At 41.7% G+C, this 21,821-nt stretch overlaps 1 protein-coding gene across 1 annotated transcript; it reads right to left on the reverse strand.

Annotated features, from left to right (window-relative positions):
* Positions 1 to 293: 293 nt before the first annotated feature.
* Positions 294 to 21,580, reverse strand: ranbp9 (RAN binding protein 9). Its single transcript, XM_064346846.1, has 14 exons — positions 21,066 to 21,580; positions 17,061 to 17,172; positions 14,622 to 14,674; positions 12,054 to 12,221; positions 11,380 to 11,402; positions 10,219 to 10,403; positions 9,780 to 9,892; positions 9,049 to 9,157; positions 8,040 to 8,239; positions 7,269 to 7,416; positions 6,739 to 6,857; positions 5,501 to 5,652; positions 3,697 to 3,808; positions 294 to 1,585 (listed from the first exon to the last, which is right to left on the reverse strand). The coding sequence occupies exons 1-14, from the start codon at positions 21,280 to 21,282 to the stop codon at positions 1,455 to 1,457; spliced, it is 1,842 nt and encodes a 613-aa protein (XP_064202916.1). The 5' UTR covers positions 21,283 to 21,580; the 3' UTR covers positions 294 to 1,454.
* Positions 21,581 to 21,821: the final 241 nt, after the last annotated feature.

Below are 21,821 nucleotides of genomic sequence, written 5' to 3' on the forward strand. Positions count from 1 at the left end.
TTTTTATGAGATAGGACCCCCCCACCAATTAAGTACTACAGTAGATTAATGGGATACAAAAGTGAATCAGGTTTCATAGACAGTCATAAAGACAACCTCAATCCATGTAAAAGCCAAAGGGATGCTTGGAAATGTTCGATGCGCTGCATGCCAGACTTGAAAGGTTTTTAAAATCCCCACCCTGAGACCGAGTGCCGGTAGAGCTGAAGGATAGGAAATGAGTTCTCCGAGAAGTCATCAATTGTACAGTGCAACAGAGAGGGTAGAGAAATCAAACAATTCATGCTGGAACGGACAATGGAAATAAACTTTAATCGGTAGTTAATGGGGATGATACACTTTGTTTCCGTTTTTCCTCAGAGCAGAACAGTACTCACTGCAGCATGTAAAAATATGTAGAGTGCACAGGGTTGACAATGTCTTCCTAGGCATTTGGTTTTTAAAATTTATTGTAAATGTCATTACCACACAGTGCTGTTGACAATACTTTTTTTTATGTTCCTTTGTTTTTCTCCTCTACGATGGCGAGGCGCACAAAGGAATGTTCCACAAGTTCCGAGCAGGCCCAAAAAAACAAACGGAGCAAACACTGAAAGAGGTCAGGAAAGTACACTGGGCCTGCAATGACTACAGACGTTTACCGCAGGAACAAGGAAGGGCACTGGGCTCCTGAGTTGTTTGTGGTTCGAGGACAAGCTTTGACGTTATTGGGGTGGAAAAACGACCAAAAAATGATGATAACGATAAAACAAAAAAGGTCAAAGCCACGTCACGTCAAACCTGCTTCTCCCATGTGTGTGCTGTCTGGGAGGCATGGAAAAATCAATGAGGAAAGAGGGAATTCGCCATTCGAACTGAAGGATTTGTCAGCGACCATGGCATAGGTTACACTAAGCGTTCGTACAAATATCCACCACAAAAAGATGCATCTCTATAATAAAAGTTTTTTTTTTTTTTGGTTTTCTTACTTTTGGTAGCTAAATATTTTTTTTTTAACTTCTTGTGTTAATATAATTCCATTAAGTTTTAAATATATATTCATATATATATGTACACAGGCTGACACATATACTGCACTCGACCGCATATGTGAGTGGTCCGATAAAACGTTCCGCCGAACGCCATGCAACTTACAGGGATTTGTAGTACTGAAGCCTTGTTTTTCTTTTTCTAAATTGGGTGTTCACTGCTGGTTTCAAAAATAACAACAAATATAGTTGTATATGCTAATTAGGCAAAACAAAAATGAAAACAGTAAGAGTGGTAATGGCCATTTGCACCATGCCTTGTAAACTGGGAAACAGGAGATGAGCGACAAATCAGAGCCTGTCCCCTGTAAGTAACAAACAAAATTAATAAAAAAATAAAATAAATAAATGCAAGGTAATTTTTCTCTGGCTTAATAAATCCGTCTCCACTTGTGTTGCAAACGTCCGGCGGGCCGGTTTGCATAGCTAGTGCAGGTAATCCTCCAGGGCGGCGAATGCACAAGAGCCGCTCCCTGAGCGAGCCATGATTGACAGGCACTGGGAGACCTGACCAACAGCCTGGGCCAGGGGGGGCTGCTTGGGCAGGTTGTGAGTCTCTGTGGGAGGGGGAACACAGACAGAACATCAGACAACTATGTGTAAGTAGTGTACATTGTTGTACTGATACTACCAGTGTACAGAATCCCACGCTAGACCAAAAGTATGTGGACACCTGACATCTAACATCTCATCCAAAATTATGGGCATTAATATGGAGTTGGTTCACCTTTTGCTGCTATAACAACCTCCACTCTTCTGAGAAGGCTTTTCTAGATGTTGGAGCATTACTGCAGGGATTTTCTTCCATCCAGCCAAAAGTGCACTAGTGAGGATGGGAACTGATTGGGCGATTAGACCTTGCTGCGAAGTTGCTTTTCAATTTATCCCAAAACGTGTTGGATGGTATTGAGGTAAAGTTCTTCCACACCATTCTTGAAAAAAACATTTCTATATTACATTACATTACAGGCATTTGGCAGACGCTCTTATCCAGAACGACATACTTGTTGTATGTCGCTCTGGATAAGAGCGTCTGCCAAATGCCAAGTGCATAACCATAACCAGGAACAAGTGTGTCGAAAACCCTAGAGAGAAGTACCCTTCCAAGTGCAGGGAACAACTGCATAGTTTAACTATATGGATCTTGCAGCGTGCCCAGGGGCACTCATGCTGAAACAAGAAAGGGCCTTCCCCAAATTGTTGGGGAAGTGCAGAATCGTCTGGAATGCGATTGTATGCTGTAGCATTAACATTTGCCTTCACTGGAACTAAAAGGGGCCTAGCCTAAACCATGAAAAACAGCCTCAGAATAAGTGGTGTCCAGATACTTTTGGTCAATAAAACTATGCGCTATTACAACAAAATGATCTACATGTATTACTTCTACAGATGTATAATCATTATACTATTGCTGGTACAGAACCTATAAGTGACTGCCGGACAATAAATTCAAACAGAGGTCCAATGATACACCACCACAGGATGGTTTAGCATGTACTACATTTCAGGGGCTGAACTTACATGTCCGTGATGCATCCGACATACATCCTATTAATATTCCATTATGTGGTAATAAACAAATACACAAAAAGAGCATCAATGATGGCTCCTAAGCTAACTATCCGTCACATTTTACATGCTGTGGAATGCTTGTGGTTGGATAATACAAATATTTACACATCTGTTTTGTAAAGACAGAATGCGCTTTGTGTGTCCAACCAAACACTTTCCCTGAGATTCATTTTCAAATTCTTGTCTAGCCTAGAAACTTAACTTCATTCTCATTAGATTCACACTGAATGCTAAGGTCATATTTCTTTCCCAGAAAACAGCTGTCCCAAACTTCATCCAGTTGAATTTAATTGCCCTCCGGCAGTTACATGATAAAAAATATTTCTGACAAATTTAATAACTGAAAATGAAGAGCAAACATCAGCTAAGGCATTATGAAGCTCTTATGCAGCTGAAATGCTGAGGCAGTCTTCTTCATTTCAACATAATAAAATCAGTCTTCCAAAAAAGAAACCTTCGTCTATAGCAACTTGCTTGTTTTCCAACCATTACATTTTTCATGTGTACTAGGCCTATAGTCATTTCTGAAGAATTACAGCAGCAGATGCTGATTGAGAGACAAACTGTTTTTTTTTCCCCCTTCTCTTCCCAGTTCGGCATCAGCACCTGCACTGCTCAAACTGTTGCTGTGGAATTGGTGGTTGTGGAAGCAGCGCTCCACTGATGCACTCACCGGTGAGCCAGTGATTGACAGTTTACGAAGTACAAGCTGATCTGAGGAGAGGTATTAGGTCTCACTAGTGTCAACTGGTTCTAGTTTGGGAGCACGTATCTCTTGGCTGTGAAGAGCCAACAAAGCAGTAACCCAAGGAATTATTTAAACGCACCCTATCACTAACAGAACAAGGCCAATGGTGTTCCACCACTGAAGACATAATCGGCTAAGGACATAGCTTATCCTCTGAGCTGAGATAATCAGCCCCCGGGTCTACGCTTGTGGCAGGCACCTTTACTGAGTAAGCACTTTGGGAATTCTCCAACCAGCCGCTTAACTGCAAATGCACCTTTTCCTTTTTTCGTTAGCTGATCCCTCACTGGCTTTTCAGCATTCAATAGATTTACTCTCATACAGAAACTGTACACAAAAAAGCCTTACCTAATATTGCACTGTTGAGGGTGGAACAGACAGGCTCTCTCTGTATGGAGTCCAGCTGATACCCAACCGGGCTGCTCCAGGGGTCTGAATAGGCCAGTAAACTAAATGCATCCTGTGTAGACAAGAAGAAAAGTACATCCTCTTCATTTAATGAGATGGCTGTGGCTTCAAAGAACCAAGAGAGCAACCACTGACAGATGAGCACACGGCGATCTACCAACTTAACCCTAAACAAACCGTGTATATACACATTTCACAGTATTGGCATACCAGTAATCAAAATTTTAGATACTAAAACATTTTTTATATTATGATGCAACTACCGTGTTAATATACAGTTTGTGGAAATGTATATTTAATATTAGTTTGTTAGTCAATATTGTTTATGTAACCAAATTAATTTTTAATTATGCGAGAGTGTAGGCTATCCGAAAAGTCACAGACACGTGAATTCATTAAACTTCCGTACATTTCTCACATCAATTACTTGGAACCACTATAACCGGACATATAATTAAAAAAAATAAATTTCCGGTAAAAAATACAGACGATTGCCAACCCTGGCTGGATAGCGAGATGTAATGTTACTTACAGGTTCAACAAAAAACAAGCGAACTTCGCGTTGCTTTTCAACCCCTTGGCGAACTTCAGCTAACGACACCGAGGAAAAGCAATCCCGAAATGATTGAATGAGCCCAGTCAGTTGGTCTTTTTTGCTTCACTATACTTGGGCCATTGCAGCGGCTAGATAGCTAGCAACAAACATTGCGCTGAGATCTGATCCCAAAACACAGGATCCGTAGCCACACCCACCCCTCCCCACACAGAAAAAAGCGCCACGCGCAAAATACAAATACAGGTAAAGTTGTGCATAAAGTGCATAAAGACAGATATTGCCAGCGCATCATAGATATGCTTTAGCATGGTTATTTGATAATATTTTCAAGTAAAAAAATCCTGCATAGTATGCCTTTACGCTAATAAAAAAGAGAATCTGGAACGTACGTAAATCTGATCTAAAGGAGTGAGGCCATCTATCCTATGGAACCTGACTGTTTTCACTTAAGTTGATTTGTGTGCATAATAATTTTTTTTTAAATGAATGTATGTGCTGCTTTTCAGAATAAGAACAGAAACGTCATATTCAAGAAATCAATACTTAAACCTTGCATATGAGGCCAAAATAACTGACTAAATTCACCATTTTCACTGGTAATACATTGGATCTTGCAAATAAAATGTATTCACGTATTCTGGGAGCATGGAAGCAGCTTCATACAGCAGACATGATGGAAAGCGTTTTTCTGAGTTCATAAGCAACCATCCATGTATATAAACAATGAACCAAATATGTTCAACTTATTATCAGCAAGAACTAATATAATAATAATAATAATAATAATAATAATAATAACAATAATCACAACCCATTTTTATTATCACATGCAGGTAGCAGGAGTCAGTCAACTGAGAGGAGGCTTAATTTCACTGGACCGTCTTCTGCTGGACATTCATTATGGTTCTGTGACCTATCAGTTACAAAACCAAAAACTTGCTAAATTCTGAAAAGGTCTGAGCAAAATGCCAACATCCATCTACCCACAAGATGACCTGTGTGCAGGGCCAGGAAGCTACCAACAGGGGGCGGTAGAGATATGTGGCGCCAGATTATACATGCTGTGTAAAGCATATCCGCTGAAGTGTGGATTATCTATGCTCATCACACCTGGAGTGTGAGAGGTGACCTCTAGTCTTAATCTGGGGTTTAGGAGGAAGGAATTAGCCATCAAGGGATTGGGATTACCTTCAGCATCTTCTTGTTGGTGGAGTTCTTGCCGCACTCTCGGCGCAGGTGCTCGCTCATGCTCTGCAGCTCGCGGCCAAAGTGGATCATGCGCTCGATGGCCGCCTGGCTGCCCCCACACAGCTGCCGCCGCGGCTGGCTGGACTCCACCTCTGGTCACACGACATGGGAAGGGGTATCAATCGACAGCCAGGGTCTGCCCACAGAATCACTCCGACTGAACCCACTCAAAGCCCACAGGTATAACAACAGAGGCAAGCAGTGGGCCACACTCAACAAAGGAGGGGTGCCTGGAACCACAGGGGTGCACTTCCATTCAGTCCCCCAATCAACAATCTGCTGCCACCTTCTTAATTAGCCTCAGCGTGAACCCTGAGGCCTCGTTATGTTGTTAAAGCTGCAGTAGGAAAACTTTTTATAAAGATATTGGGGAACAGTCGTGCTTAATTGGTTGCTATCATAGACAGCTGCTGTGAGAGAATTCCAGCACCATACACTGTCTTCATACCCTCAAATTCTGCATCTTAAAACCAGGAATTATGTATATAACTGACTAGAACCCTGCTTGTCAGCTGTAGTCAGCTAATGCCTGGTTCAGACTGACATTACACAAACTCAGCACGACAGTCCTAGATGTAGCAAGATTTATGATCCTTTGACCACCAAATGGCCAAAGGATCGGTGGGAGAAACATATCATGTAGCCTGAGTCTGGCTAGCCACGTGCGGGACTAGTACAAAGTACAGCATATGTTTACATATCTGGGGTTTTTACAGAAACTGGCTAGCTACATAATTCAGGCAGCCATCACTGTCAATTGTAGTGTTCAAGTAAACCTGGCTCGCTGAAAGGTTAGCTCCTTTTTGAATTTTCTCCTTTATTTATCAGTTACGAAAACATCACTTCATTAACTACCAAAACGCTGAAAATATATATTTTTTTTTACGTTATCGGTAATCTCAGCAACAACAAAACAGATTCCATTGTTTGGACTCTTGGTGCTGACATTTCTACTGCAGCTATACCAATCTGTAATCCTGTAATCCTGCTTGCTGAGGAGTCGTAGCTAGAAATAATGACAAGGTGTGTGGAGAAGCAGGGGGGTGGGGTTGTGTCTCTTTCCCTTCACAACATTGTGATTGTTGAGAAAGTTGACTACAGCAGCTTTAGTTAAGAAACCGGCAGAATACAAGCCAATCTGGGGCTCAAAGTGAGCACCAGCTACGCCCAGATCTCACCCATTTCCACATCGCATTCCTCCAGTTCTGCTTCGTGCTTGGAGCCATTCAGGAAGCCATTTGATGAGGACTCTGGCACCCCATTGCTATAGTGCTCCACCTCCATGTCCACATCGTTGCTGGAGAGTACGCCACAGAAAGTCATTTCTCTGACACACACCAAGAAATAAATATGGTACTCTCAACCCCAATATTATAAATGGTATCAAGAACAGACACCCATAATGAACTTGGTCATATGATAAATGTACTAGTACTGTAATCAGTCTGGTTTGTTTTTGGTACAAATCGACTGTATTCAGAGAACATATGGTAGAGTCGATATATAATTCATGCCCTGTGTTAAAACAAGAGCACGTGAAACAGTGAATGATCAATGCACCATGTTTGCTGTCTTCAATGCTCAAAGAAGTGTGCATTGAAAACACCTCTCAGCTGTGTGTTTAATACAGTGTGCTCAACATACTCAGTGTGTTCAGCACTGTGCCAGTTCTCTGTGTTTACAGTGTGAATTGTCTGAGCAGGTTCACCTGGTGCAGCTGTTTGCTTGCTGGTTCCTGGCACTGTTGATGCTGTTGAGCTCTGCGTTGGAGAGGTTGGGGGGTGACTGCTTGTGACTGTGAGGTGGGGGGTGGGGCTTGCTGGATGCCACACCATTACTGCAACTGCTGTCGAAACCTAAAGGCAGCAGGAAGTGGGGTGTCACCCGAGAGCTCGCAACAACAAAAAGACCACAAGCAGACCGTTAAAAGAGCCTCTATGTACCTACTGCTGGAGTTCTTCACAAAGTTACAGTTAAACTGAATTTAGAATCTAATAAATCTGACTTTAGATCTATTAGTCTAGAATCATTAGAATACTAATAAACATTTGGGGATAAAAATGAAGTATTCAGGTCAACTAAAATTCTGAAGCATTCTAATCCTTAAATCACAAAGCTCAAGCATGTACCTGAAAGTAGACCATACAGAGGATTTGCTTTTCTCTTCACTGAAAACACACACTGACTGACTCTGAATGGTGCATCTCGGTGCATTCAGAGGTGAGTACATGTTGTGTGCAACAATACGTGACAACCATGCCTATGACCAGTCACAGAGCCCAGCCACAATTCAGCCGTGATCTTGCCATAATCCAGGCAGTACCACAGCAAAAATCAGGAATGACCTCGACGTGACCCAGCCGTCAATAACATTGCTGTGCCCCAGACGCAGTATGACCTAGCCATGATGCAGCTACGGCCTAAGGATGAACCAGCCGTGATCCAGGCGTGACCCGGTCGTACAGCGTGGTGGGCCTACCTGGCAGGTAGGACTGAGAGCTGCTGGGCTTGGCGGGGGACGCCAGGCTGTGTATGCTGGCGCTGTGGCTGGGGCTCAGGGTGGGGCTGCTGAAGAGCCGGGGGCTGCCGGGGTAACTGTCCTGAGACTTGGGGCTCCGCCCCCCCAGGCACCGCACCTCGCTGTCCGTGCCGTTCACCATCTCAATGAACTGCCGCACCCTGTTGGGGGGGGGAGGGCTTAGCACACCACACTCAGCCTGTACTCACCCCTCTGTGATGGATTAGTACTGCCTGCCAGCCCAATATGCCAGACTCTCTGCACCTAGCACTAAACTTTGGGGCAGTAATGTGGCGTAGTGTTTAATGAGGGCTTTGCAACCAAAATGTTTCAGATTTAGTGGTGTTCTGCCCTTGGGCAAGGAGCTTACACTGACATACTTCTGCAGGTATCCATCATTATAAAAGGACAACCTGTACAAATGTAGGCTATGCAAGTCTGGCTGAAAAAGGTGAAATAAATAATGTAATCATAGCGCTTTGTTGACCTGAAAATTCCACTACAGAACAGTTTAAACCACAAGCAGAACTCATTACCCAGAGCAGGAAGGAACACTGAGAGCAGTCACCTTGCATTTAAACAGTCTATGCATACAGAGCAGGTACTCTGCCCATTGGGAAGAATTTTAGATCAACACCATTTTCATATCAACAGACAAATCAAGAGAAACATTTAGAAGGATAACATGAGCAGTAGGTGAAGCAATGTCATGAAAAAATTCCCTTGACTGCACATGGTACATTGGAGAGTTGACATCAATCCAAGCCAGACAAGGGACTGAGAACTGAATACTTGCCTTTAGTGCATTTTACATTCAAAGCAGATACACCGCATGTCTGTATGCATGCTCATTTGCAATATACTTTTCAGATTCACATACACCTGCCAACAGCAGAGACCAGAATCAAAGCCAGCCAGACAGCAATCGCACTGGCACGGCGTCCTTAAAATGTCTGATCATCGAACTTACTTCAGCATGAATAAAAGATCGGGGTTTCTTTCTAGCAGGCTGGGATAAAGCTGTTGTGTCGTCTCTATAGCCTCTCCCATTCTACCCGACAACACCAGCTTCTGGATTTCTGAAGGGGGAAAAGAAAACTGTTTATAGCACGTACATGCTGTAAGTCATACGTAATGTTTTCGTATAACAGGGGCACGTTACATTCCTTAAGGACTAGGACACACACTAGGACAGGCAATGTGTTTTTCAACCCAGGCTGGGATGCCCAAATGTAATTGCAGGCCTGTTCCACCACTGCAGTCCCACTCTCCGTAAATTCGGGAGTATGCAGCCTAAGCATGAGCAACCAGCTGCCAACAGCTTATGCTCACTCTACAGTCCACCTGCTGACCAGCAGAGTCACTGTGTCGGAGGACTAAACTTAATCAGCTGCACAGGCAGATTGCAGATGCCCAGTTGACAAGATGAGGGGTGTGCAATCTTATCCTAAAAGGGCTAGTGTGGGAGCAAATTTCTGTTTTAGCCCAGCTAAAACAGATAAAACTAATTAACTAATCATGGTCTTCAATCAAGACCTTGATATGTACAATCAGATGTCATAATGCTGGGCTTAAAAAAAACATGCCTCCACATCAGCCTTTTTGGGTAAGCCGCGCATCCCCGGACTACATGGTCACTAGACGGCAATATAAAATAAAATGAAAAGATAGAGATGGCCCACCCATTTTACCCCAGCTTACTTTGTCTGTTCTTGATTGAGGCGAGCTCCTCATGCACAGCCTGGTCCGTGGATTTGGCAAATGCTTCGGCTGTGGCGCAGTAGCCGTGGTGCACCAGGTATGATGCCACCATTCTGTAGGATGGACAGGAAAGACTGTAAAGGTGTACTATTGTGGTTTTAAGGCTTCCTTTGTGAGGAAGGTGAGGACCCCAAGGAAAGTGCATGAAGCAATCTGCTGTAACCAGAGTATGCTTTGTACGTCCAGGTAAACACTTTCACTTGGTTTCCTCTTGAAACACCTAAAGGACTTAAAGCTATTATTTATAAAGCAATTTAGGGATAAGAACTTTCCATTTGTGAAGCGAGCCCAAACATTCTTGTGCAATGTTGAGTACAGAGAATGTCTTCAAGAATCATAAAATGATGACCATTCATGGTATTTGGGTGGGTGGACTGACCTCTGGATCATGGACTGCCATTCACCCTCGCGCTCCCCAATAGGGAACCTGTCGATCTGGGCTTGGATCTTCGTCCGCCACTCCCGCATGTAGTCCTCAATGTCAAAGACGAACGGGTGCTGGCCGAAGTTAGCGTCCACAACCTCCCCCGGAGTTTGTAGCCCCACCGTGGGGTAGAGGTTGGGCTGGGAAGGGGTTTGACACATGGGGAAAACTGATTATGAGGAGGTTCTTCTACATGGACGCTCTTTTACATTTATGGCAGCCAAAGAACGTTTCAGAGAATGGCTCCAGGGTGCAAAATCAATCCTGTGGCCTTCTGCTTTCAAAGTCTTCATGGCAATTATGTACTTTTGAAGTTAAAATACAATTACAGTTACATACAATACAGTAGGGCTGGGCAATATGGACAAAATATCACAAAAAAATTATTTTCATATTATTAACGGTATGTCAGTATTTGCTTTTCCAATACCAATTGCATGGGAAGTAACCTGAAATATACCGTTACTGTAGAAAAATAAGGATCAATCAAAATGCAGTAACAATCCATCTCTCTATTAGGAACATGAACACTGAATGGTGCGAAATATTGAATAACATGAGATAGTAAACATAAAAAAAATATTTTAATGATTGGCAAGAATGAAGGACAAGGTGTGTTTATTTCCTTGCCTACCTTTACTTCAGGTGGCAGTTCTAACTGCAAGAATAAACAAATTCTTTCCCAGAAAACCAATACCAACAATGTTAATGTCTTGGAGACCAAACTAACAATGAATTAAAGTACCACTGTAGCCATTTTTACTATTGTGTTGCTTTTGACTTTGTTTAACTGTGAACACAACCATATCAATGTAGCGCAGTCACTGGCAGGCATTAGGAGGCATGAAGGTGATGATTATTATTATTTCAAATCAACAAATGTTGGAAAATGAATTCTGTTCTATGGAATCTTCATGCAAGACCTGGGGATTCAGTCCATGCAGTTCCATTATCACACTTGCTAAATGAAAAACAATAAAAACTGGATCAAACTCTGCTGTCACGTGGATCGACAGAGTGGATAATGCAGACAGTGTGTCCAGCATTTGCTGCATCTCTGAAAGCTTTAATTAGAATTGCTTCAACCCAGAAATACAAATCTAATGAGACACTTACCGGTAAATCTGTAAAAGCAATACCTAGAAGACAAAGAGTGAAGGAAAAGACATCAGTAAATAGATTAGCATTGACCTTAATGGCAGATCTTTTTCTCCTGTCTCTGTCTATGCAGACAAGAGGACTGCTACAGGAAACAGCCACCGTTTTGATTAAAAGAAACTGTTCATGTTCTCTGGATTTGCCTCATTCAGTCTATTTAAAGACAATCCCACAAAAAACCACACACTCACAAGTAAAATGCACACTCTGGAAACATGATCATTGGGTGGAAAATATGATGATGAGAACCAAAACAATGGCCGTCAATCATCTACTTCACAATCAAAAAAGAATGCACACATTCTATCAAAATCTACTCACAATTTACAACACCACTGTGAGAACAGATTTTACAGTATTTGGATGGAATTCCAGTTGAGCTCTTGCATGCAAATAGAGTGAGGTGTCAGTAATTTTTTTTAATTTTTTGCACAAAGTATTCATTTAGCAAAAATTGTCATATAGTATGCATGTTTCTGGGGTCTGAGTGAAATAAAACATACAGCTTCACTGTTATTTTTTTCAGAGGAGCACGTATTAAACATTTGTATAACAGCAGTTGTGTTAACTCTGTATAGCAGCAGGTGTTGCTTTAGTTCTCTTTGTAGTAAAGGGTATATTGAAGCTGTTACCTAGACTATGGCCATTCTTTGTATAGAAGCATGTGTTGTTGATTAGGTTGACACAGCAGCCGATGACGTCGCCTGTGGTAAACGTTGGACCGTATGGCTGCCCGGTCCCCGAGGAGCAGAAAGAGTGGCCGTCGTCACCATGGTACCCATATGAATGCTTGTCCCAACCTGAAGGAAAATGACAAAAGCACAAGTAAGCCACATAAAGATGGTCACACCATGTCACACCAAAGCAAAAACATTGGCCTTACCCATGTGTGTGCTGTTAAAATGCAAACCAACATGGCAACTGCAATTCATCTTAGAAAATGCTGCTGTCTACTACCGGACATATTTACAATTCAACCTTGAACCACTGTTTACACGACTGAAGCTTTTAAAATGTCAATCATCAAAAATGTTTTAATTTTGGACTTGTATAATGTAGGGTACCGGTAATTAACAAAGTAATGGAAACGCCAACAGTAGTACCCCCTCTCAGTAAAGTTCTCGACAGACCGTTTCTTGATGAAACTGCCTGCTCGTACATTACATTACATTACAGGCATTTAGCAGACGCTCTTATCCAGAACGACGTACAACAAGTGCATTAGTTCAAGGTGCAGAGGTGCAAAAGAAACACACTAGAGTGAAGTAAAGATCGTAGTGCCAGAAGTGATCACATAGATCAGGACTCCAACCCTGTAGGGTAACCTGTTCAGCAAACAAACAATCCTGCCAATTAGGTAGATATTTGCAGTCAACTGATTCAGAGTTGTTTGTCTGTTTTGCCTTGCAAATTGGACCATGGCATGGATATCAAGGTCGAGGACTATCAGCTTTCCACCACAGTTGCCCATAGCTAATGATGTCTTTCCCTCAAACTTCAATGCCAACACCACCTCAGCCACTGTTCCGGGAACATCACCAAAGTTCAACAACACTCATGTCTTCAGGCTCACCTCTTCAGGCTGCACCTCTCCCCATCCCTCCCTACCTCCCTGTAATCTCTTAAATGACTGTAAGCTTAGGGTTGTAACTAGGTAGCTGTTTCGTAGGTGACTTAGTTAATGCACCTGTCTTAACTACTGCTTGTATTTTTCCATAGACTGCGTTGTTGCTGTTCTCGTTTGTGTTAGTGTTAATCAGTTCAACCTTCAGGGTCCAAGTTGAACTATGCGGTTGTTCCCTGCACTTGGACCGGTACTTCTCTCTAGGGTTTTCATCATACTTGTTCCTGGTTATGGTTATACACTTTGTTGTACGTCACTCTGGATAAGAGCGTTTGCCAAATGCCTGTAATGTAATGTAATGTCAAATGTGCCCCAACAGCCACCCCTCTTTCAAAGTCACTGAGATCTCCTCGTTAAACAATGGCAGCCAAAATAATGGGCAACTGGGCCTACTCAGCATTTTTATACAGTACACAACCATGAGGAACCACACCAGTGTGGAAGCACCTGCTTTCAATTGTATCGTTCATTTACTCAAGCGCTTCCTTTTGGCAGTTACATGTATTGTGTCCATGCATTTGGACAGTGAAATATTAATTTGTGAAGCTACAGTTTACAATGCCAAAATGAGTAAATGTGTTACACAAATCCTTACAAAACGATTGTGAAACTATAAAAAAGCAGCTCAATCTTCACGACTACATTGCACCAAACCCGGAGCAACTGCAGTTAGAATCCATTTGAAAGGCATTTTGAAGACAACATTTGATACAATATCAGAAATCTGATGAAACCAACTGAAAGATCAAGGCATGAAATGAAAACAACACTCATGTCTTTTTATTCAAGGCTGGCCAGGCATTACTAATCAAATACAGAGCCGCCTCATATCTCACAATTCCACAAGTAGGGGGTCAGATCCATGAACGGTCAGATGTGAGATACAATGGTCAGGGCTCTAGACCCAAGGGTGTTATGGCCAACTCCTGTGTGAGGGAAATGCCACTATGCAACTAAAACAGTTACAACATACTTACAGAATAAGTACTAAATACAATTGTGAGTATGACTAATGGATTTAGGCTGTTAGCCAAGCGCACAAAGATATTTAATGTACAAAGATGGGGCATCAGCTGAGAACGACTCATGGCTGCTATGCATTCGTTATCTCACACCATGATCTGCACTGGGGTTTAGCAATGAGAAACGGAATTTCAGAGGTTGCTGTTCAAGAGAAGGCCTGTCCATCAATTAGTGTGTCATCAAGTGGGAGGAGGTCTGCTCCTTCCTGTGCCCCCTGCTGGAAATATTGTAAATGCATGGCCTTGGCCCCAATTTCACCCTTCAAGCATTGCATCAGTCCTGAGGGAGAATGACTATATAGACACACCCAGAGACAACACATAGGCAGGTGTGCTCACACACAAGCATGTGCACATACATGCATAAAGGTGCACACAAATGGACAAATATGCATTACTACACACACACAATAGACTGGCGCAGATACACAGAACAACAGGCACACACAGCCATTCACAGAATATACAAGAACAGGTCCATTCATACATACACAAACACACACATACACATGCACGTACATGCGAACAGCAGTCAGAAGCCAATGCAAATTTACCTGGGAGTCGGTTCATGTTAACACCTTGGGCAGAGAGACCGATTCCCATATATCTGAAAGAGCAAGAGCAAGATGTTAATTTGAATAATTTCATAAAAATATCATTGTTTTGGAACAGAACCACTTATTGCAACTATCAAAATGATCCACTTTGTGAGATGGCTTTCCATCAAAAACAAACTCAAAAATTTGTCAGAAATAAAAAGCAGGGTTCCCACTCATTTTAGGAAATCATTTTCCAGGACTTTTCAAGGACAATTTCCATGACTTAAGCCTGATTTATACTTCTGCGTTGAATCTACGCCGTAGGTACGGCATGGTCGCGTTCCCTACGCCATAGCCTATGCCGTAGCCTGACGTGCACCTCCCCAGAAATGTAACTACACGTCGCGGCGACGCAGACCGCAACAACTGTGATTGGTCCACTTGGTAGCATCGCACTTCCTCCAACGCATTTTGGCGTCGCGTTTTGGCGGTGTATTGCAGAGCGACGCAGACAGACCAGCGCACAAGTATAAATGCTCGCAACGGCGTACGCCACTTGCGTAGGCTCTACGTAGATTCGACACAGAAGTACAAATCAAGCTTTAGACTTACAGACATGAAACAAGGACAATGGTAGCCCAAAGCCGGTGGTGGACCGTGGGGTGGGGGGGAAATGTGCAAGTACCATAACCATTCAAAACTTTGTGCTGCCGTGTGTAATCTTAGCAGCTAATAAAAATGAGAAAAGCAGAGAAAAATACAGAAAAAATACAGAAAAATATGCAATCTCAGCTCTAAATATACTGTGTAATAGCTTGACTTATAGTCTAGCCTACAATTTTTCAGGACCTCACAAATATTTCCAGGACATTTTGTCAATTTAATCATTTTCCAGGTGTTGTCCATGACTAGAAAACTAGTCGATAAATTTCCAGGTTTTCCAGGACGAGTGGGAACCCTGAAAAAGGACAACCACGTGCATACAAAGCTGTGACTTTCTGCTGGCGAAGGCCTTCAGTGTCATTTTCCCTGTCTTCTGGAGCAATGTGGAACATCATCCACCATCTGTATCAGCCATGAATGTACCAATTACATTTTGTGTCCAATAAAGGCTGAAGCCTTGTTATAATTAGACTTACATTATTACACCCACACATGCACCCTAAGAAAGAGTTTGGTAGGCAGTTCAAGGATTTATCAGATACTTCAGAAATACTAATACCCTTGCAGAAGCCATACATGAGTTGTTTGCTTGTCATTGAGAGAGCACTGGTGAGCTCAGTAGTCACAAAGGGCCTAGTAGGCCAAAGATGACCTCTACAGTTGATGAACGAAGAACGAATCCAACCAAGATCACCATAATGAAGTTAAAATCCCCAAACATCTGTCTGATAGAGCAGAAGCAGTCTCCCGGAGGCATGTCATGGATTTGCTAGAGACTACTGTCCACAGAAGACTTCATGAACAGAACTACAGAAGCTACACTGCAAGATGCAGAACACTATGTTGTGAGGTCAGATGAGATCAAGATTCACTTGTATCAAATTGATGGCAAGAGAAAAGTGTGAAAGCTAATCAAGAAAAAAAAGAAGTTTTTTTCACAAACATTATTGGAGCTCACTGTATATGAATACCAAGGTAGCAGCTACCATTCTTCCTGAGGTCCACTACAGACAACTGCCTTGAGAGTTGGCTAAGGAGAGTCACCGTGCTGCAGGGCTTCACTTATAATCTGTCTGATCTGCAGTAATGAAGGCAGGGGGTGGACAAATCTTAAATTTGTGTGGCAGTCCTTGGGGCTACAAAGCAGCCAGACCTGGTTGTCTAGCTCACTTCTTGACTCATACATAAAGATGCATCATATCCGGATCTCAAACTTTGTCACTAGAGAGCCACAGCATCAGCTGGTTTTTAAATTCAGCAGTTAAGTGATTAAGTAAGTAATGGGACAAGAGTTCACAAACCTTGTTTTCAAGGCCTTAATAAATTGAAAGGAAGCCACAAAAACCTGACAGTGCAGTCCTGCAGGACTGGAGTTTGAAGCCAATACCCGTTAAAAATAACATTGCAAACTCCATTCTTTCCATCAATTAATGCACAGCAGTTTTTAATTTTATAAAATCATAAAACTTTGTTGGCATAAAAGATCACAAACTTGCATCACAACCTTAAAAATCTTTCTACTTTAATTTAGTAAACATTGCATTAAAAACACACAGAATATATTTATGAACTGAAATCCCCAGTCTTCAACTGAAAGTGGCTCAATGGTGTATATTGAATGGTACTTCACTGCCTGCTCTCCACTGCACTCCATTCTACACAGCTACGTATTCTATAAAATTAAATAAATTGGTTTATGCTGCTCATTCAGTTAACTTTCATTTTTCAATCTGCAGGAAGCCATAAGCAAGCTCTGACAGTGCTTCATATTGCATGGATGGGTCCCCTTACCCATCTCGTCCTTTGCTGACGATTTTGACTTCAAAGTAATAGACCCCGCAGGCAGCTGGGATGGGGTGCGTTGCTCGTACAGAGGCTGCATCTTTTGGAGTCTTTCCGTGACCTGGGAGAAAAGGAGGGGATTAGGTGTAGATATGAAAATTTAGTTCCCTTAGTGTATCGATTGAATCGTGATGTAACCCAGTTACCTAAAACTGCTAGCTAAGAAAGATAGTTTATATGAGCTTCTCACAACATTGAGGGGAGCCCTGCCACAGCCTATTATTCACCACCCTGACCCCAACACAATTTCAGGCTGGCGAACAACAACAACAACAATAATAATAATAATAACAATAATCAAATTGGTCACTTTATAGTGAAAACCATTAAAACAATTTGGGCCCAGTATTGAAATAAAGAACCAGAAAGTGGGCCCTTGGTGCAATGCAAGAAAACACACTTCAAGTTATTCTAAAGCAGACAGTGCACAGTTATTCTTCAAAAAATTAGCTTAATCTTATTTTGCTTGGAACTACTTTCTGAAGTGCATTTCCCTGGTATAAATGTATGATGCTCTATGGCTGGCTTTCTCTGCTGAGCAGACCTTGAAAGATGGGGCTACCTCCGTGTCTCACATGATAAGAGGAAAATCTCTATGCACATCCTACAGGGGCCATAGACACCACCAACAGCATTATTCTTTCCTTTTGAAACGTTAGCTATAAATACCCCCTATTATAAAAGGCATATTTTGTAACACACATGACACAATAAGCTAAGTAGACATTCAGTATACACAGCAAATGGAAAATGAAGGCATTGGCAAGTAAAACCTCAAGGACAATCAGCAATGCAATAAATAATTGACCTCACGACAATGCCTGCCAATTAGCATATGCATACAAACATTTTCCTTTGACGGAGTATGCTCAGTGGGTGACCCTAGGTGACCTCTTGAGAACTATATGCATTATGGCAGACAAAAAATATTATATTACACCATCTATGCCCTTAGGCTATTTTGTAGATGCCTTATGATGTAAGCCATGCCATTCTGATGGTTGTTCAAGTTGGACAAGTATAGACATGTCGATGTTCCAGGCTCCCTGGACCTAACATGTTTGTCCCATAGCACCATACCTGTCCCTTATCCACAGCAGCACTGAACACATGCTATTTAGACCAGAAGCACAGCCTGTGAAGACTGAAGTATTCCCATAGGTGGTTTGACCTTGTTCTTTGCCCAGGGAGTTATAAATCGCAGGTCAGCAGTTCTGAGTACCCTGATAACAAAAATAAGTGAGCCAGTGAATCCAATCCGTGTTATGAACATATGTTGCTCAAGAAAAAAGAGGCTTCTTCGCACCTGTCACTGGTATGAGTCAATGAGGGGTGGAATGGGCCTCTTGAACTGAAAAATTACAAGCAAATGGCAGAGAGGGTTGGGAATGACCTCTGCATTATTCTTCTTTCAGGCTCAAGAGAACAATATGGAATATAATTCTATAATAATATCTATATATAATTGAAAACCCAATGCCCCTGGGTTTCCAACTATAAAACAGGGGACTCATATTCTTGAGGATAAAATCTGTGCATAAAAATCCAGTGACCCAGAAAGCAGCATGAGATCACGAAAAAAGCTTGGTTGTCAACCAGGTTAGCAACAGCACAACACTATAAACCCCAGTCAAATTGAAAATCAAAACTTGTGAGGAGAAAGGTCAAAATGCATTAAAGATTAAAGCAATCAAAACCAAAGAAACATGCCTCATTCCTACCAGTCCTTGTTAGGAAAATGTGAGTTTGAGGAGATTCCAATATTCAAAAAGTCTTTACTGAAAACACACACAAACACACGCACACGCAAAATAAAGCAAATTGCAAGAATAAAACAAATCCTTGTAGAAGATGACCAGCCAACTAGCCACCTGACAAGAGTGTATTCAAAAGGGGCCATTCTGGGCTGCAAGTGCAGGGCATTCTGGGATATGTTGATTATGTACACCGAGAGGCCATGGCAGGACAGCGCACTCATTCCACACACTCCACAACACACCAGCAAAACAACCACCACTCCCTCCACACCCAAAGTACTCCACACACACATCACTCTTATGTACTTGCGTGTGGGGGAGGGGAGAAAGAAAATTTGACTGAAAGTAATTTTATCTCAATTGAATGATACATCATCATTCTTCTGAAATTGTCTTATTTCACCTCAACACAAACAATTAGCTATGCTAAATCTTAAGTTTTGTATATCAGCTTTTATATGTTTTAGATGTAAGCCCACTTGTCAATAATCTAAATTCAACAAACTTGAAAATAAGGACATGTATGTAAGCATATGTAGTATCAATGAAGAGCACCACTTGCAAAACCAGTCTGACTAGAACTTCTGAAGCATATCACATGAAAAAAGACAAAGTATGGACAACCTTTGAAATATTTGGTAAGGCTCAAAACGGTTGTGAAAAAGCAGTACACGTAATTCCATTCATTACATATAATATTTAGCTTTCTAAAATAATTTGTTCTAAATACTCATGGGATATCTCTCAGCGCTGTAACATTTTCACAGGCCTATATTATACGACTAAAATCACCCTCCTTCCTGTTATTTTAAGGCCTAGCTTGTATTGCTGCACTAGAGCACTGATCTCACCACACAGTCAGTGGTAATAGCAGTGGTTCTTTGTTAAGACTATTACCTACAGTTTAGTAGCCTACGATCGATTCCAAATGAATTACCGCTAGTTAGCATTACATTGTCCATTGATTATTCAAGGTATTTTTTCAGCAAATCTTCAAGTCACATTCAACTTGCCCTCTGTTTATTTTGTTATTCTGACATAGCAATTGATGCGCTTTCAATAAAGCACCATTTCTAGTTTCATTCCACGACGACACTGCTCATTATCCACTTAGATCCAACGCCAAATTTTGTTTCTCTGCTTACAGAAACTAAAATAGATGAAGACATGCTAAAAAAAAACAAATACAAAAAAAAACCGCAGCTCCAGTTCATCGAATGCGTCCATGCAAATATTGAGTGTGGATCTGCCGAGGCATTGGTAGCTCGTCAATCATAATTGCTGCTATCTAGCTCTATTGTCTATTTTTGTGGATAGCGAACCTGCTAATGTAATGTTAATGATGTTGACAGAGTCATACAAGCTTTATTCGTAGCGAATGTAACAAATTAGTAAATGTTAGTAAATTTAACTTCAGCCAAAAACAAAGGACTTTGCTGACTGCTTTTAACTAGCTGTAAGCTCGAATCCATTGTCTAACAGATGTTTTCGTAGTTGTCATGTTGCCTGCTGTACGTTTATGTAACCTGTAATCCTGAAAAAAATGGATTGGGCAGCACACTGCCTCTCGCTAGCTACTGTTCACTAGCTAACTTAGCTATAATATGTAGTACAGACACGGGGTAGCAACACAATGTATTTTCCTAACAAACCGGCTACGAGTAAATACTTCAATGTGGTTGATTTAAGAATTATGGGAAACTACGACGTTAGTCGTATAATAAATAAGTTATAAATAAATGAACGGAAATTTAGCCATTCTGCTAGCCAGCTCTGAATAGCTAGCTAGAACATTTTGTACTCCTAAGCGTAGCAAACTAGCCAGGATGGGCCAGGTGCCATGTAATGTTAACCTGTTAGCTCGCTACTTAAATTCATGAGACAATGTATCTAGTCTATCCCACGCAAACCAGTCAGAAAGCATTGCTGAAAAATAACTATTGACAAGAGTTGAGTTATTGCTCTTGTTCGAAACTGTAACGTTGCCACAACGTTAGATGCCACAGTTCGATTAACTAGCTAACGTTAGTCTATTTATGAGGCCACACTCCATTTCTTGTTGATTTTTAAACTATGCTGTAACTTCACTGCTAGAAATGAGTGATTAGCGAGCTAATGTCATCCTCGATGTTTCTGCTACTAGGCTTGTGTTTATAAGTAGCAGGGAAGGGACAAATGTCATATTCCCTAATCGTACCTTTATAATGCACCCGAAGATTGTTCTGGGAGAGACCGATGTAACTGAACTTGTCCTTGGGGCTCCAAGATCGGGGGAGCGGGGTTTCTTGTTCATTTACTGCTGGATAAAGACGCCTGAGTCGTTGGTTGAGCTCTTTTTCTTGCTCGTTGAGAGCCAAATCCCCATGAACAACAACCGACATTAGAAACCCACAGCCCGAGGACTGCCCGGACATGGCGATCGAACTGTTTTATATATTAAAATATACAATGAAATAATAACGTTACAATAGCAGCTAGGACGGTAACAAATGAAATGAAGTTATCTAACAAGTCAATTAATATTGTAAACAGAAGGTCTTTTAAAAATTATCAGTAAGATACGATTAAAAGCAGACATGGGCAGATTGCTAGCTAGCGCTAGCTAGATCTTTTGTTTGTTGTCAGTGCATGATCCACAAATCTGATTGGAGAGGAGAGGCTCCAGTCAAACTAAAAACACACTTCTTCTAGGCTGAATCCGTGCACAGACACAACCAATCAATGCCTGAACTGCATGATTCTTCTCTTCCTCTTTGAGAGAGAGAGAGAGAGAGAGAGAGAGAGAGAGCGAGAGAGACCTTTGACCTTTGACTCTGTATTTTAGATATTCACACAATCAAAACAATAGAAATTTACAGACAGAGGACAGCATCAATACTCTGAAGTAAATGCAACACCCCCCCAAAAAAAAAACCCAGAGAGCAAGAGAGAGAGAGAGTGCGAGAGTGCCAAC

This window comes from Anguilla rostrata, chromosome 8, assembly GCF_018555375.3.
Source record: "Anguilla rostrata isolate EN2019 chromosome 8, ASM1855537v3, whole genome shotgun sequence".
Classification (NCBI taxonomy): Eukaryota; Metazoa; Chordata; class Actinopteri; order Anguilliformes; family Anguillidae; genus Anguilla; species Anguilla rostrata.

Excerpts from the sequence above, each read along its gene's own strand:
- ranbp9 (XM_064346846.1), bottom strand. The coding sequence starts at position 21,282 with ATGTCCGGGCAGTCCTCGGGCTGTGGGTTTCTAATGTCGGTTGTTGTT. Across the intron at positions 17,173-21,065 it reads TCTTCGGGTGCATTATAAAG|GTCACGGAAAGACTCCAAAA; the intron begins GTACGATTAGGG and ends CTTTTCTCCCAG. Across the intron at positions 9,893-10,218 it reads TGGCAGTCCATGATCCAGAG|AATGGTGGCATCATACCTGG; the intron begins GTCAGTCCACCC and ends TCCATCCTACAG.